This window comes from Nicotiana tomentosiformis, chromosome 12, assembly GCF_000390325.3.
Source record: "Nicotiana tomentosiformis chromosome 12, ASM39032v3, whole genome shotgun sequence".
Classification (NCBI taxonomy): Eukaryota; Viridiplantae; Streptophyta; class Magnoliopsida; order Solanales; family Solanaceae; genus Nicotiana; species Nicotiana tomentosiformis.
The window spans coordinates 134,192,831-134,210,129 of NC_090823.1; the positions used below are offsets into that span (position 1 = coordinate 134,192,831).

General features: G+C 39.2%; 1 protein-coding gene across 2 annotated transcripts in view; it reads right to left on the bottom strand.

The window, feature by feature from the left end:
- Positions 1–752: 752 nt before the first annotated feature.
- LOC104098700 (rhodanese-like/PpiC domain-containing protein 12, chloroplastic) overlaps positions 753–17,299 on the bottom strand; it is a 22,991-nt gene continuing 6,444 nt past the window's right edge. For both annotated transcript variants that reach the window (XM_009605504.4, XM_033656773.2), the window contains 7 exons: positions 4,338–4,454; positions 4,031–4,122; positions 3,548–3,648; positions 3,362–3,472; positions 3,072–3,180; positions 2,043–2,093; positions 753–1,145 (listed from right to left, as the gene is read on the bottom strand). In XM_009605504.4, coding sequence (XP_009603799.1) covers positions 1,065–1,145; positions 2,043–2,093; positions 3,072–3,180; positions 3,362–3,472; positions 3,548–3,648; positions 4,031–4,122; positions 4,338–4,454 — 662 coding nt within the window. In that variant the 3' untranslated portion in view covers positions 753–1,064. The remainder of the gene's footprint in view (positions 1,146–2,042; positions 2,094–3,071; positions 3,181–3,361; positions 3,473–3,547; positions 3,649–4,030; positions 4,123–4,337; positions 4,455–17,299) is intronic.

A 17,299-nucleotide genomic window follows, 5' to 3' on the forward strand; every position in this document is an offset into this window, starting at 1 on the left:
ATGAGGTAATTGTTTTAGGATTGATTGTGAGAGATTGTAGGACTAAACAATTAAATTCGAGAGATTTTATTTTTTTCTTTTTCTTAATTACTTTTTAAGTTTAATTTCTTTCCTATAAATTTCCAAATGTGTTGTTGAAAAACTTGTGTAGGAGTAATCAAGTTTGGGACTTTTTATTAGCGGGGAATAAAATTAATTACAATTTTTTTTTAAAGGATTCTCTATAGCTAACATATGCTAATATATGGCATGGATTATATTATGATTTGTAATTCAATTACAAAACTTAGATTCATGGTCAGCAACTTCTTAATTTCTTTTTTGAATGAGCTTTTGGAAATTACACTTCAACTGCCTATAATATTATGCTTTGTGCTTAGCATATAGTTTATTTTTCGAAATTCACTATTTTGAACCGCTCAAGAAAAAGATGCTCCTGAACCAAAATTAGTTCTCTACAAAAAAGATGCCTATGTTGCATAATACAAGGGAATACGATATAGAATCCTTTCATCCTTAACTAGGATGTCTCTGATTCGAGCCTTGAAAATGTAAAAAATCCTAGTATAGGAGCGAATCATAATTGATAGGGGCCTCAAAGTGGATACCGAACATTGGTAGGGGAAAAAACAAGGGAATTGGATCCCTAGTAGTCTCTAGGTGAGTAATCTGTTGTACAACTTGAGCCAACTGTAACTGCAGAACTTAAAGTTTATAATCCTTGCTACAAGAAATTGTAACAAAATATGCAGTTCAGAATAAAGTCATTGCATATTGCATGATTTAATGTTTGATAGTGCAAAAATGTGTCCTGGCATCAAGGTGCCAAAACTTTCACGTCAATCTGAATTCTCGAGAAAGATCTGCCATTTATCCCTAGAAAAGCTGTCTGTTTGAGCGAAAATTGTTGGACAATCGGAAACAAAATGGTGTGGTGACCAACTGAGCTCTGTCACCAGGTGAGTTGACAGGAGAAAGAGCTCCAACACCAAGGGAAAAGACCGTGACCTCTGACGTAAAGGATCCAGGAGCGGAAGGTAATGAGAGCTAGAAGAGAACCAGCTTCAGTAAGTTGGGATCGATGGATCAACTTTGACAGCATATTCGTTGATTCCTCCAGCAATGTTAAATACTTTCCTGAATCCCTGGGATTCAAAAATTAAAAAAGAACGTAAAGAGGCAACAGTTGTAAGATTCAGCAATAGACGATGTATAACGACAGAATTGCAGTATAGCCTGCCTTCTGCATTATGATCAATGTCACAGCATGTGATGCACAAATGTAATGCATTTTGGGGTATATTGGATGAAATAGCAAAGGCCTCTAGAGGTGGGATTTTATACCAACAAAATACACCTGCTATATGTGATATAATCAGAAGCTGATATACTAATTCCTACATAGCCTGTCCTTTTCTTCCTCTTAGGTGAACTGGTGTAAGAAAAGCTTGTTAAGTCAAATTCCTTTCCGAAGGAAAATCAATTAGTACGTTAATAGCTTTTGCATTCATGACAAGTTGCCAAAAGGCTATGCACTTGGCTAGCAGTAGGTTCGACATTATATTAAGGTACTAAAAGCAGCATCTCTTAGAATGACCTACTTTTCGTAAGTATATGCCGTGAAAATAAATAATTCTAGAAACAGGTATTTAGACTGTTTTGTTCATTCAATTGGAGAGATGTTTCTGTAAACTTTATCCTCCAACCCAAACCCCAGCTTTTCCCTAATACACCACTACCTACACAAGTACGCCTTGAAGTCAACATGAGAAGAGCGAAAAAATGACAGGTTTAAAGACCCTCTCCACCCGAGAATTACTTTTTGAGATGGCAAGCTACATAAAGACATGGAAGCATCACCCAAAAAGTACGATTAACAAGCAGAGCTACCATCTTCATCTACGGATATGAGAGACAAATGTTCCAATATATGCCTTGCATCTTAGAAGAATAATAGAAACACAAAAATGTTCCATTAAAGGTAGGACATGTTTATCTCTTGACATTACTCCTAATTACAAATGTGAAGATAAAGATCCTACCTGTGTCTGCAACCACTTGGCGACTTGTAGTGATCTCATGCCATGATGACACTGCATAACAGACATAAATAAAGTTTTTGAGAAGAGAAACAGAAACATAATTTTGGATTATCAATATCCAAACATCTATCGCTCATAATTTTCTATTATAATTTATCATGTCAATTTACAAAATAAGCAGTCAGTATCTTGAGTTCAACGCTTCTGTTTAAGGGAGAAACTCTTATCTTAAGGCTCAAGGAACAGAAACCTACTTCTAAGCCATGTAAAGAAGCCTATCTGGCATGCTACCTTCGCATGTGTCATGATAACTTTGTTGTCAATGTTATAGCATATCCTGTATATGTCCCCATTCCACAAAGTAACCATGATATGTGTATTGGACCTAATGCTTATGCATAACAACAACAACAACAACAACAACAACAACAACAAAAAAAAAAAAAAACCCAGTAAGTTCCCACAAGTGGGGTATGGGGAGGGTAATGTGTACGCAAACCTTACCCCTACCCGGGGAGGGCAGAGAGGTTATTTCCGATAGATCCTCGGCTAGGGAGTAGATGAAAAGAAGCATTGGCCACGAGTAGTAACAACAACAAGATATTAAGAAAACCAAAGCGACCGATATCAATCAATATGCATAGATATTTATAAATCAAGACACGAAAGAAACAAGGAAAAGATGAAAATGCAACTCATAAACCTCTCACTGAAATGAGAAGTGGGAAGAAGGGAATGAAACAGTAGTTGTACGGTAGACGGTCATAAAGTTTCAATTATAAGGAGTAAGGAAGAAAGTGAAATGATTTGGAGAGAGATTTTCTACGATATTAGCTACAAGTAAATAACTTTTCATCTTCTAAGATATGATTCGTAGAAGTTCATAGTCCCCAAAAGCCCGCGCGTGCACCACACAAAACACACACATATATATATTGATAGGCATGTCCACCACCATTACAGACATGCCTGAAGATAAAAATCAAATTAACGTCTCAACTTCAGTCTGAGTGAAGAACATGCACTAACCAAGACATATGTGTCCTTTTGAGGATCAAACTTAGTTGTTATTTCTGGTCCCCAGCTTCCAAATTGGCGAAGGGGAAGAACCTGAAATCCTGGTAAAGAAGCCTGGGCCCTGTCACAAACACACAAAGAAGAAATGAATAGTGTAACCATGTTGTATACATTTTCATGGGAAGTTCCTGGGATGCTTTTCTATGTAAAGTCGGGTATGCTCTTTAACTTAAAAAAAAAAACTTCAAGATAGAAAAGCTGCAAGTGAGTATTCAAAATATATGAAAAAAATGAGCTCATACACTTCCTCTGGTTCTCGAACATCAATCAATTGAGCCTCTTCCAGGAAAGATGGATCTTGCAGCTTCACATGAAACTCGTTTGGTTGGATGTGTTCAAGTACAGATTCCTCCCTGCACATAGCATTAACAACAAGTAAGAGACAAGGCTCTTGAGCTGTTGAAGTGAAGCAGGGTTTCTTTGATTACCTCTCAGATAGAACTTGCAATAAATGCCATCCAAACTTAGTTTTACACTTTACAACCTTATTCAGTGGTGCACCAAATGCAGCTTCTTCGAATTCTGGTACCTTATAATTTTAACAGTGAAAATACATCACAACCACGTGCAAAACAAATAAATCAAGTCAACTAAGTCTGGGCCTCCATGTGACCGAAATGCAGCTTCTAATAAAGAAAAGATAGAGAAGTACTAAATAGGATATAAATAACAAAAACAGCAAGGGAGTATAGTTGGAAATTAAAAAATTATAAGAAAGGTCAAATCTCCATATAAATGTTTGTAAGACAGCATATGTATAATTTTGTTGCTATCATCTAAATGCCTGTGAGTATGAAAGATTACATTCCAGAAATATAGTGTCATGAGAAAATTTTGATTCCCGTTAATCAGAAGCCCAGTCAGGGAGAAAAAGAAGAATGATACTTTTGAAGACATAATCATAAGCATACCATTTGCCCTTTTCTCACCCAGCCAAGCATTCCCCCTTCTTCTTTTGATGGACAAAGAGAATACTGAACGGCCAGATCACTTAGATCCTCTCCTGAATATAACAAGCAATTAGGTCAGCAATTTACCTGAAAGTGCAAGCATCAAGATAAAATTTGTTTACTAATGTACCAGTATTCAAATTTAATCATGTCATTTGAATAACAGCAAGGAAAATTTAATCTTTCTCATTTTCTCTTCGCTTCTTAATTTTAAGAAGCCAAATATTGCTGAAGCTTTTCTCATTAAGCAAAAAATTTGAAAACTAACCTTCTGCAGTTCTTTTCAGAAGCTCAAGTAAGAGCTTCTGGTCATCTTCTTTGACAAGTAAATGCTGTACTAATATCTCTCGACCGCCTCCAGGACCACTTCCAGCACTATATGAGGCTGAAAGTTATATATTGTGAGATTTAGCAACAGCATGTATAATATGATAGCAAAAGGAAAAAAGAACTCTCTTCACTTTCAGAATATGGACAACCAGTATACGATCTCAAAATCCACAGGACCCCAGACAGGTAAAACTGATATAGTAAGTCACACTCACATTTCTGATGAAACCATGTTTTGGTAATATAAGAATCAACTCAGCAGAGAAAATAGTGTATTTCCAGCCATAGGGAGCCTTGTGGCAGAGATGTTCAAGCAGTTTAATGGGCCTAAAACAGATTTTTTAAACTATTCAAGACCCGAAGCACCTATTGTCTATTGATACCCATTCCCCAACTACTGAACATAAAATCCAATTCTCGTGTGCTTGAAGTTCCCCAGGAACACAAGTTTCAGGTTGTCAGTCTAAGGGAGTCAACATCCTCGTCGAACGTACTAAAATAACAAGTATAGAGCAAAATACTCAAGCTCCCTACATTTTCTTGGGAAAACAACAATAAAGATATCTATTTCACATGAAAGGCAACAGTATTTAAAGGTTTTGTATAATCAACTACACCTCAATCCCAAATTAGCTAGTGTAATCTTTATGAATCTGTGTCCAAATATAGTACTCAAAGGATTCATCATCGTTAGACTATTTTTTACGGTGGCAGTCAACTCACTACTACCCTCCTTAATCACCAGCTATACTTTTCACACTGGCAGAGTTGCTTAACTCACTATTCCTACTAAATTCTAGAGGACACATCTCTATTTTCTATTGTGATTCAAAACCACCTATAGTCATGGTCTTGCCTATTATTGTACATCCCTCTCTATTTTCAACAATTCAGCAGCTAAAGTACTTAACCCGTGCAACAGGGCTCCCCAACTAGTGCCAGAGTACGGGCAGGTGAGCTTATACCCTATGCTGACCCCCCCTCCTCCTTTTTATTTATAATTACATAGGGAGAGGGGGAGGGAACTGAAAGGGGAAAGGGGATGGTGAGTTTCGAACTCACACTGATTACGTGAAAAATCTACCAGTATCACTAGGCTACAAGCCATGTTGCTTTCCCCTTATATATTTCTGCAAAGAGGTTGTTTCTACACCTTGAACCATGACTTATAGGTCACTAAAAGAGCATCTCTACCGAGTGATTCAGAAAAAAAATGCAAACTTGCACAGTGAGTAAATACACTTAACTATCAAGGGGATTCAATAACAACAACAACAACAACCCAGTATAATCCCACAAGTGGGGTCTGGGAAAAGTATGATGTACGCAGCCTTACCCCTACCCTGGCAGGGCAGAGAGACTGTTTACGATAGACCCTCGGCTAAAGAAGATGAAAGAAGCCCTGATAGCAAGTAATAGCAAGACAATTAATTAAAAAACTAAATCGAAGATAGCAACAGAGAATATGAAAGAGGTACCGATAACAAGTAATAGCAAGACAATATATTTAGAAAACTAAATCCAAGGCAGCAAACGAGAATATGAACGAAGTACTGCCAGCAAACTACGGAATTACTGATGACAAGTAATAACATAACAAGACATGCGAATATAGCACACTAAGGAAAAAAGGGTACCGTACTAGCACTAATACTATCGAACTATAGAAGTCAACGAGAAACGCACGACTACCTATTAACCTTCTACCCTAATCTTCAACCTCCGCACCCTTCTATCTAGAGTCATGTCCTCGGTTAGCTCAAGTTGCACCATGTCCCGCCTGATCACCTCTCCCAAGACTTCTTTGGCCTATCTCTAACCCTCCTCTCACCTCCCAAGGCCAACCTCTCACATCTCCTGACTGGGGCATCTGTGTTTCTCCTCTTAACATGCCCGAACCATCTCAACCTCGCCTCACGCATCTTAGCCTCCACAGGGGCCACTCCCACCTTATCCCGAATAACTTCATTCCTAATTTTATCCAACCTATTATGCCCACACATCCATCTCAACATCCTCATCTCAGCTACTTTCATTTGCTGGACATGGGAGATTTTGACTGGCCAACACTCTGCCCCATACAACATAGTCGGTCTAACCACTACCTTGTAGAACTTACCCTTAAGTCTCAACGGCACATTCTTATCACACAAGACACCTTATATTGGCAAAGGTAGTTTTTTTCAATCCCCTTGTTAAAATTCCTGGCCACGCTACTGCCTACATGTCACCAAAAAGAGCAACTGTACCTCCTTCCATTTTGACCTACATATCACCAACGGAGCAACTTTACTGTTGCACCGGGCCTCCCCTTCAACAGTGCATCATCTACCATCAACAACCACCACTACTACTACGTTTTAGTCTCAAACAAGTTAGGGGTCGGCTATATAAATACTCACTAACCACCTGTCTCTGCTGAATATAATATTCCTTGTCTCTGGACACCATAAGCGGTATCCTTTGACTCCAGAAGTAATCTCCATAAATATAGCCTTCTTTGCTCTCGGATCCAATTGTGACTCATTCACACTATATACATTTGGCTTCCGCAACAATTGGTAACAATTGGTATCAGAGCCAAGGTACTGTCTAAGTATGCTCTGTGGTTGCAGCATAGTCTGATCTTCCACATCAGAAAAGATCTATCTTGGTAACTGAGTCAAGGTTCTATCTGAGTATGCTCTGTGGTTGCAGCTTAGTCTGATCTTCCACACCAGAAAGGAAATAATCTTGATTTGTGTCGTCAGCTACTAAATAATATTTGTGTCAAAATGGAAGACAATAAACAAGAAGAATCTACATCAAGTGTCAATAATACGTCATCGTTGGCATCTTCGCTTATGACAAGAATTGTGTCAAATGCGAAATTTGCGGTAGAAATTTTTGACGGGTCAGGACATTTTGGGATGTGGCAAGGCGAGGTTCTAGATGTTCTTTTTCAACAAGGGCTAGATCTTGCCATTGAAGAAAAGAAGCCAGATGTTATTGGAGAAGAAGATTGGAAAATTATCAATCGTGTTGCTTGCGGTACCATTCGATCCTACCTTGCTAGAGAGCAGAAATATCCATACACAAAGGAAACTTCTGCAAGTAAATTATGGAAAGCACTGGAGGATAAATTTTTGAAGAAAAACAGTCAAAATAAATTGTACATGAAGAAGAGACTGTTTCGCTTTACCTATGTTCCTGGTACCACAATGAATGAACATATCACCAGTTTCAATAAGTTGGTCACAGATTTGCAAAATATGGATGCAACTTTTGATGATGGTGACTTGGCCTTGATGTTATTGGGGTCACTTCCTAATGAGTACGAGCACCTTGAAACTACTCTACTCCATGGAAATGACGAAATTTCTCTCAGAGAAGTTTGTTCAGCTTTGTACAGCTATGAACAAAGAAAGGGAGAAAAACAGAAGGGCGGAGAAGAAGAAGCACTAATTGTGAGGGGTCGTCCTCAAAATCAAACGAGGACTAAGAAGGGAAGATCCAAGTCGAGATCTAGACCCAGCAAAGATGAATGTGCCTTTTGTCGAGAAAAGGGGCACTGGAAGAAAGACTGTCCGAAGTTGAAGAATAAGGCCAGACATAACAATGGAAAGGCCATTATGGATTCAAATGTAGCTGATTGTGATGATTCAGACTTCTCATTAGTTACAACAGAGTTATCAACATCATCAGACATATGGTTGATGGACTCGGCTTGTAGCTACCATATGTGTCCCAACAAGGACTGGTTCGTGAATTTTCAAGAAGGAGAATATGGAGTCATCCACACAGCGGATAACAGCCCTCTTACCTCATATGGCATTGGTTCAATAAGATTAAGGAGCCATGATGGAATGATCAGAACATTAACAGATGTTCGATATGTACCGGGTTTGAAGAAGAATCTCATCTCTGTGGGAGCCCTAGAATCAAAAGGGTTCAAAATCATTGCAGAAAATGGAGTGATGAGAATATGCTCCGGTGCACTAGTGGTAATGAAGGCCAATCGGAAGAACAATAACATGTACTGCTATCGTGGTAGCACAGTTATTGGGACAGCAACAGTGACATCCAGTGATGACAAAGAGGCAGAAGCAACCAGGCTATGGCACATGCGCTTGGGACATGCTGGAGGAAAATCCTTGAAAGCTTTATCTAATCAAGGATTGTTAAAAGGCGTAAAGACTTGCAACTTGGAGTTTTGCGAGCATTGTGTCAAAGGGAAACAGACAAGGGTTAAATTTGGTATAGCGATCCATAATACTAAAGGCATTTTGGATTATGTACACTCTGATGTTTGGGGTGCTTCCAAAACACCTTCATTGGGTGGGAAGCACTATTTTGTAACCTTTGTTGATGATTTTTCCCGAAGAGTGTGGGTGTATACAATGAAGAGGAAAGATGAAGTGTTGGGAATTTTTCTCAAATGGAAAACGATGGTGGAGAATCAAACAGGCAGGAGGATCAAGTGTATTCGCACAGACAATGGAGGTGAATACAAAAATGATCATTTCAATAAGGTCTGTGAAAATGATGGCATCGTCCGACACTTCACTGTCAGAAATACACCACAACAGAATGGAGTGGCAGAACGTATGAACCGGACTTTACTGGAGAAGGTACGGTGTATGTTGTCCAATGCTGGCTTGGGCAAAGAATTTTGGGCTGAGGCAATTACATATGCATGCCACCTCATTAATCGTCTACCATCTGCTGCTATTGATGGCAAGACACCATTTGAAAAATGGTATGGAAAACCTGCTGTAGATTATGATTCTTTGCACGTGTTTGGCTCAATTGCATACTATCATGTGAAAGAGTCAAAATTGGATCCGAGAGCAAAGAAGGCTATATTTATGGGGATTACTTCTGGAGTCAAAGGATACCGCTTATGGTGTCCAGAGACAAGGAATATTATATTCAGCAGAGATGTTACCTTTGATGAATCTACCATAACAAATAAGATGACAGTTGAAGATGTCAAACAAACTGGTGGTGCATCAAAGCAGGTGGAGTTTGAGGGAAAATTTATTTTTCCTACACAAGAAGCAGAGGAGGAAACTCATGAAGATTACCCTCTGGAAGAAGAGCCAGTAGAAAGGGAGATTCCAACTCAGGAACCTCGACAACAACTTGAATCAATAGCAACCAGCAGGCCAAAAAGGACAATAACGAAACCTGTTCGTCTTATAGAGACGGTTGCTTGTGCAACCTCAATTGTAGCTGATGGTGTTCCTACCACTTATAAAGACGCAATCCAAAGTTCAGAAGAAGATAAGTGGAGGATTGCCATGAATGAAGAAATGCAGTCCCTTCATCAGAATCATACATGGAAATTGGCCAATCTCCCGAAGGGAAAGAAAGCAATTGGGTGCAAATGGGTATTTGCAAAGAAAGAAGGATTTCCTAACCAAGAAGATGTTCGCTACAAAGCAAGATTGGTGGCCAAAGGATATGCTCAAAAGGAGGGAATTGATTACAATGAAGTATTTTCTCCAGTTGTAAAACATTCCTCCATTAGAATTATGTTGGCTTTGGTAGCACAGTTGGATTTGGAACTAGTTCAGATGGATGTAAAAACTGCGTTTTTACATGGAAACTTGGAGGAGGAAATCTACATGACTCAGCCAGAAGGATTCAAAGTTGCTGGAAAAGAAAATATAGTATGCAAACTTGAAAAATCGTTGTACGGATTGAAACAATCTTCTAGACAATGGTACAAGCGATTTGACAAGTTTATGTTGCGGCAAGGGTACAAGAGAAGCAAATACGATCATTGTGTGTATTTGCGCAAACTTAATGATGGTTCCTTTGTATATCTTCTCCTATATGTTGATGATATGTTGATAACTTCCAAGAATTCGGAAGAAATTGATAAGTTGAAGATTCAACTGAAGGAGGAGTTCGAGATGAAGGATCTGGGTGAGGCAAAGAAAATTCTTGGCATGGAGATAATAAGAGATAGACGTACAAAGAAACTCTGTTTATCTCAGAAAGAATATTTGAAGAGAGTACTAAAGCGTTTTGGCATAGATAAGAAGACTAAGCCAATTAGTACGCCACTTGCTCCCCATTTTAAGCTAAGTACTACTATGTCGCCAAAGGATGAAACTGAACAGGAGTATATGTCAAGGGTACCATACGCAAATGTTGTTGGTAGCTTGATGTATGCAATGGTTTGTACGAGACCTGACATTTCACAAGCCGTTGGAGTTATTAGCAGATATATGCATAATCCAGGAAAGGAGCATTGGCAAGCTGTGAAATGGATTCTACGGTATATTCATAGTACTGTAGATGTTGGGTTAGTTTTTGAGCAGGAAGGCAATCGGTCTGTAGTTGGATATTGTGACTCAGATTTTGCGGGTGATCTGGACAAACGAAGGTCAACTACTGGTTATGTGTTTACTTTTGCAAAGGCACCAGTTAGTTGGAAGTCTACTTTGCAGTCAACAGTTGCTTTGTCTACAACAGAGGCAGAGTACATGGCTATTACGGAGGCTGTGAAGGAGGCAATTTGGCTTCAGGGGTTGCTAAAGGAGCTTGGTATTGAACAAAAAAATATTACAATTTTTTGTGATAGTCAAAGTGCTATTCAATTAGCGAAGAACCAAGTTTATCATGCAAGGACGAAGCACATTGATGTTCGGTATCATTTCGTACGAGAAATCATAGAAGAAGGTGGAGTCACGGTGAAGAAAATTCATACTACGGAGAACCCTGCTGATATGCTGACAAAAGTGGTGACTGCGGTCAAGTTTCAACATTGTTTGGATTTGATCAACATTGTTGAACACTAAAGATTGAAGATGAAGACACAACCAAAATTTGTTATTGAGAGAAAATTGAAGATGTGGAATTTTGCCAAGGTGGAGATTTGTTGAAATTGGCAAAAGTACCACATCGGTGGATGACAATTTTGAATGAGAATTTCACCCTATAAAAGGAGGCCTAATGTTTAGGATTTAAATACACCTCTCATTTGCCTTTTATCTTCTTAAGGCATTTGTATCTTCTCTCTTTAGTATTATTTCACTTGTAATTTTGGAGTGGAATAAAATATTGATTGTGTCCGAGGAAGTAGGCAAAATTGGCCGAACCTCGTAAATTCTGGTGTTCTTTTATTGTTGTCTTATTGTCTTGTTTATTATTTAGTGGTTGTCATAATTTTTGGTATAGTAGTTGTGACTCATTCACACTATATACATTTGGCTTCCGCAACAATTGGTATCAGAGCCAAGGTACTGTCTAAGTATGCTCTGTGGTTGCAGCATAGTCTGATCTTCCACATATACATTTGGCTTCCGCAACAATTGGTATCAGAGCCAAGGTACTGTCTAAGTATGCTCTGTGGTTGCAGCATAGTCTGATCTTCCACATCAGAAAAGATCTATCTTGGTAACTGAGTCAAGGTTCTATCTGAGTATGCTCTGTGGTTGCAGCTTAGTCTGATCTTCCACACCAGAAAGGAAATAATCTTGATTTGTGTCGTCAGCTACTAAATAATATTTGTGTCAAAATGGGAGACAGTAAACAAGAAGAATCTACATCAAGTGTCAATAATACGTCATCGTTGGCATCTTCGCTTATGACAAGAATTGTGTCAAATGCGAAATTTGCGGTAGAAATTTTTGACGGGTCAGGACATTTTGGGATGTGGCAAGGCGAGGTTCTAGATGTTCTTTTTCAACAAGGGCTAGATCTTGCCATTGAAGAAAAGAAGCCAGATGTTATTGGAGAAGAAGATTGGAAAATTATCAATCGTGTTGCTTGCGGTACCATTCGATCCTACCTTGCTAGAGAGCAGAAATATCCATACACAAAGGAAACTTCTGCAAGTAAATTATGGAAAGCACTGGAGGATAAATTTTTGAAGAAAAACAGTCAAAATAAATTGTACATGAAGAAGAGACTGTTTCGCTTTACCTATGTTCCCGGTACCACAATGAATGAACATATCACCAGTTTCAATAAGTTGGTCACAGATTTGCAAAATATGGATGCAACTTTTGATGATGGTGACTTGGCCTTGATGTTATTGGGGTCACTTCCTAATGAGTACGAGCACCTTGAAACTACTCTACTCCATGGAAATGACGAAATTTCTCTCAGAGAAGTTTGTTCGGCTTTGTACAGCTATGAACAAAGAAAGGGAGAAAAACAGAAGGGCGGAGAAGGAGAAGCACTAATTGTGAGGGGTCGTCCTCAAAATCAAACGAGGACTAAGAAGGGAAGATCCAAGTCGAGATCTAGACCCAGCAAAGATGAATGTGCCTTTTGTCGAGAAAAGGGGCACTGGAAGAAAGACTGTCCGAAGTTGAAGAATAAGGCCAGACATAACAATGGAAAGGCCATTATGGATTCAAATGTAGCTGATTGTGATGATTCAGACTTCTCATTAGTTACAACAGAGTTATCAACATCATCAGACATATGGTTGATGGACTCGGCTTGTAGCTACCATATGTGTCCCAACAAGGACTGGTTCGTGAATTTTCAAGAAGGAGAATATGGAGTCATCCACACAGCGGATAACAGCCCTCTTACCTCATATGGCATTGGTTCAATAAGATTAAGGAGCCATGATGGAATGATCAGAACATTAACAGATGTTCGATATGTACCGGGTTTGAAGAAGAATCTCATCTCTGTGGGAGCCCTAGAATCAAAAGGGTTCAAAATCATTGCCGAAAATGGAGTGATGAGAATATGCTCCGGTGCACTAGTGGTAATGAAGGCCAATCGGAAGAATAATAACATGTACTGCTATCGTGGTAGCACAGTTATTGGGACAACAATAGTGACATCCAGTGATGACAAATAGGCAGAAGCAACCAGGCTATGGCACATGCGCTTGGGACATGCTGGAGGGAAATCCTTGAAAGCTTTATCTAATCAAGGATTGTTAAAAGGCGTAAAGACTTGCAACTTGGAGTTTTGCGAGCATTGTGTCAAAGGGAAACAGACAAGGGTTAAATTTGGTATAGCGATCCATAATACTAAAGGCATCTTGGATTATGTACACTCTGATGTTTGGGGTGCTTCCAAAACACCTTCATTGGGTGGGAAGCACTATTTTGTAACCTTTGTTGATGATTTTTCCCGAAGAGTGTGGGTGTATACAATGAAGAGGAAAGATGAAGTGTTGGGAATTTTTCTCAAATGGAAAACGATGGTGGAGAATCAAACAGGCAGGAGGATCAAGTGTATTCGCACAGACAATGGAGGTGAATACAAAAATGATCATTTCAATAAGGTCTGTGAAAATGATGGCATCGTCCGACACTTCACTGTCAGAAATACACCACAACAGAATGGAGTGGCAGAACGTATGAACCGGACTTTACTGGAGAAGGTACGGTGTATGTTGTCCAATGCTGGCTTGGGCAAAGAATTTTGGGCTGAGGCAATTACATATGCATGCCACCTCATTAATCGTCTACCATCTGCTGCTATTGATGGCAAGACACCATTTGAAAAATGGTATGGAAAACCTGCTGTAGATTATGATTCTTTGCACGTGTTTGGCTCAATTGCATACTATCATGTGAAAGAGTCAAAATTGGATCCGAGAGCAAAGAAGGCTATATTTATGGGGATTACTTCTGGAGTCAAAGGATACCGCTTATGGTGTCCAGAGACAAGGAATATTATATTCAGCAGAGATGTTACCTTTGATGAATCTACCATAACAAATAAGATGACAGTTGAAGATGTCAAACAAACTGGTGGTGCATCAAAGCAGGTGGAGTTTGAGGGAAAATTTATTTTTCCTACACAAGAAGCAGAGGAGGAAACTCATGAAGATTACCCTCTGGAAGAAGAGCCAGTAGAAAGGGAGATTCCAACTCAGGAACCTCGACAACAACTTGAATCAATAGCAACCAGCAGGCCAAAAAGGACAATAACGAAACCTGTTCGTCTTATAGAGACGGTTGCTTGTGCAACCTCAATTGTAGCTGATGGTGTTCCTACCACTTATAAAGACGCAATCCAAAGTTCAGAAGAAGATAAGTGGAGGATTGCCATGAATGAAGAAATGCAGTCCCTTCATCAGAATCATACATGGAAATTGGCCAATCTCCCGAAGGGAAAGAAAGCAATTGAATATAATATTCCTTGTCTCTGGACACCATAAGCGGTATCCTTTGACTCCAGAAGTAATCCCCATAAATATAGCCTTCTTTGCTCTCGGATCCAATTTTGACTCTTTCACATGATAGTATGCAATTGAGCCAAACACGTGCAAAGAATCATAATCTACAGCAGGTTTTCCATACCATTTTTCAAATGGTGTCTTGCCATCAATAGCAGCAGATGGTAGACGATTAATGAGGTGGCATGCATATGTAATTGCCTCAGCCCAAAATTCTTTGCCCAAGCCAGCATTGGACAACATACACCGTACCTTCTCCAGTAAAGTCCGGTTCATACGTTCTGCCACTCCATTCTGTTGTGGTGTATTTCTGACAGTGAAGTGTCGGACGATGCCATCATTTTCACAGACCTTATTGAAATGATCATTTTTGTATTCACCTCCATTGTCTGTGCGAATACACTTGATCCTCCTGCCTGTTTGATTCTCCACCATCGTTTTCCATTTGAGAAAAATTCCCAACACTTCATCTTTCCTCTTCATTGTATACACCCACACTCTTCGGGAAAAATCATCAACAAAGGTTACAAAATAGTGCTTCCCACCCAATGAAGGTGTTTTGGAAGCACCCCAAACATCAGAGTGTACATAATCCAAGATGCCTTTAGTATTATGGATCGCTATACCAAATTTAACCCTTGTCTGTTTCCCTTTGACACAATGCTCGCAAAACTCCAAGTTGCAAGTCTTTACGCCTTTTAACAATCCTTGATTAGATAAAGCTTTCAAGGATTTTCCTCCAGCATGTCCCAAGCGCATGTGCCATAGCCTGGTTGCTTCTGCCTCTTTGTCATCACTGGATGTCACTGTTGCTGTCCCAATAACTGTGCTACCACGATAGCAGTACATGTTATTGTTCTTCCGATTGGCCTTCATTACCACTAGTGCACCGGAGCATATTCTCATCACTCCATTTTCTGCAATGATTTTGAACCCTTTGATTCTAGAGCTCCCACAGAGATGAGATTCTTCTTCAAACCCGGTACATATCGAACATCTGTTAATGTTCTGATCATTCCATCATGGCTCCTTAATCTTATTGAACCAATGCCATATGAGGTAAGAGGGCTGTTATCCGCTGTGTGGATGACTCCATATTCTCCTTCTTGAAAATTCACGAACCAGTCCTTGTTGGGACACATATGGTAGCTACAAGCCGAGTCCATCAACCATATGTCTGATGATGTTGATAACTCTGTTGTAACTAATGAGAAGTCTGAATCATCACAATCAGCTACATTTGAATCCATAATGGCCTTTCCATTGTTATGTCTGGCCTTATTCTTCAACTTCGGACAGTCTTTCTTCCAGTGCCCCTTTTCTCGACAAAAGGCACATTCATCTTTGCTGGGTCTAGATCTCGACTTGGATCTTCCCTTCTTAGTCCTCGTTTGATTTTGAGGACGACCCCTCACAATTAGTGCTTCTTCTTCTCCGCCCTTCTGTTTTTCTCCCTTTCTTTGTTCATAGCTGTACAAAGCTGAACAAACTTCTCTGAGAGAAATTTCGTCATTTCCATGGAGTAGAGTAGTTTCAAAGGTGCTCGTACTCATTAGGAAGTGACCCCAATAACATCAAGGCCAAGTCACCATCATCAAAAGTTGCATCCATATTTTGCAAATCTGTGACCAACTTATTGAAACTGGTGATATGTTCATTCATTGTGGTACCAGGAACATAGGTAAAGCGAAACAGTCTCTTCTTCATGTACAATTTATTTTGACTGTTTTTCTTCAAAAATTTATCCTCCAGTGCTTTCCATAATTTACTTGCAGAAGTTTCCTTTGTGTATGGATATTTCTGCTCTCTAGCAAGGTAGGATCGAATGGTACCGCAAGCAACACGATTGATAATTTTCCAATCTTCTTCTCCAATAACATCTGGCTTCTTTTCTTCAATGGCAAGATCTAGCCCTTGTTGAAAAAGAACATCTAGAACCTCGCCTTGCCACATCCCAAAATGTCCTGACCCGTCAAAAATTTCTACCGCAAATTTCGCATTTGACACAATTCTTGTCATAAGCGAAGATGCCAACGATGACGTATTATTGACACTTGATGTAGATTCTTCTTGTTTACTGTCTCCCATTTTGACACAAATATTATTTAGTAGCTGACGACACAAATCAAGATTATTTCCTTTCTGGTGTGGAAGATCAGACTAAGCTGCAACCACAGAGCATACTCAGACAGAACCTTGACTCAGTTACCAAGATAGATCTTTTCTGATGTGGAAGATCAGACTATGCTGCAACCACAGAGCATACTTAGACAGTACCTTGGCTCTGATACCAATTGTTGCGGAAGCCAAATGTATATAGTGTGAATGAGTCACAACTACTATACCAAAAATTATGACAACCACTAAATAATAAACAAGACAATAAGACAACAATAAAAGAACACCAGAATTTACGAGGTTCGGCCAATTTTGCCTACTTCCTCGGACACAATCAATATTTTATTCCACTCCAAAATTACAAGTGAAATAATACTAAAGAGAGAAGATACAAATGCCTTAAGAAGATAAAAGGCAAATGAGAGGTGTATTTAAATCCTAAACATTAGGCCTCCTTTTATAGGGTGAAATTCTCATTCAAAATTGTCATCCACCGATGTGGTACTTTTGCCAATTTCAACAAATCTCCACCTTGGCAAAATTCCACATCTTCAATTTTCTCTCAATAACAAATTTTGGTTGTGTCTTCATCTTCAATCTTTAGTGTTCAACAATGTTGATCAAATCCAAACAAT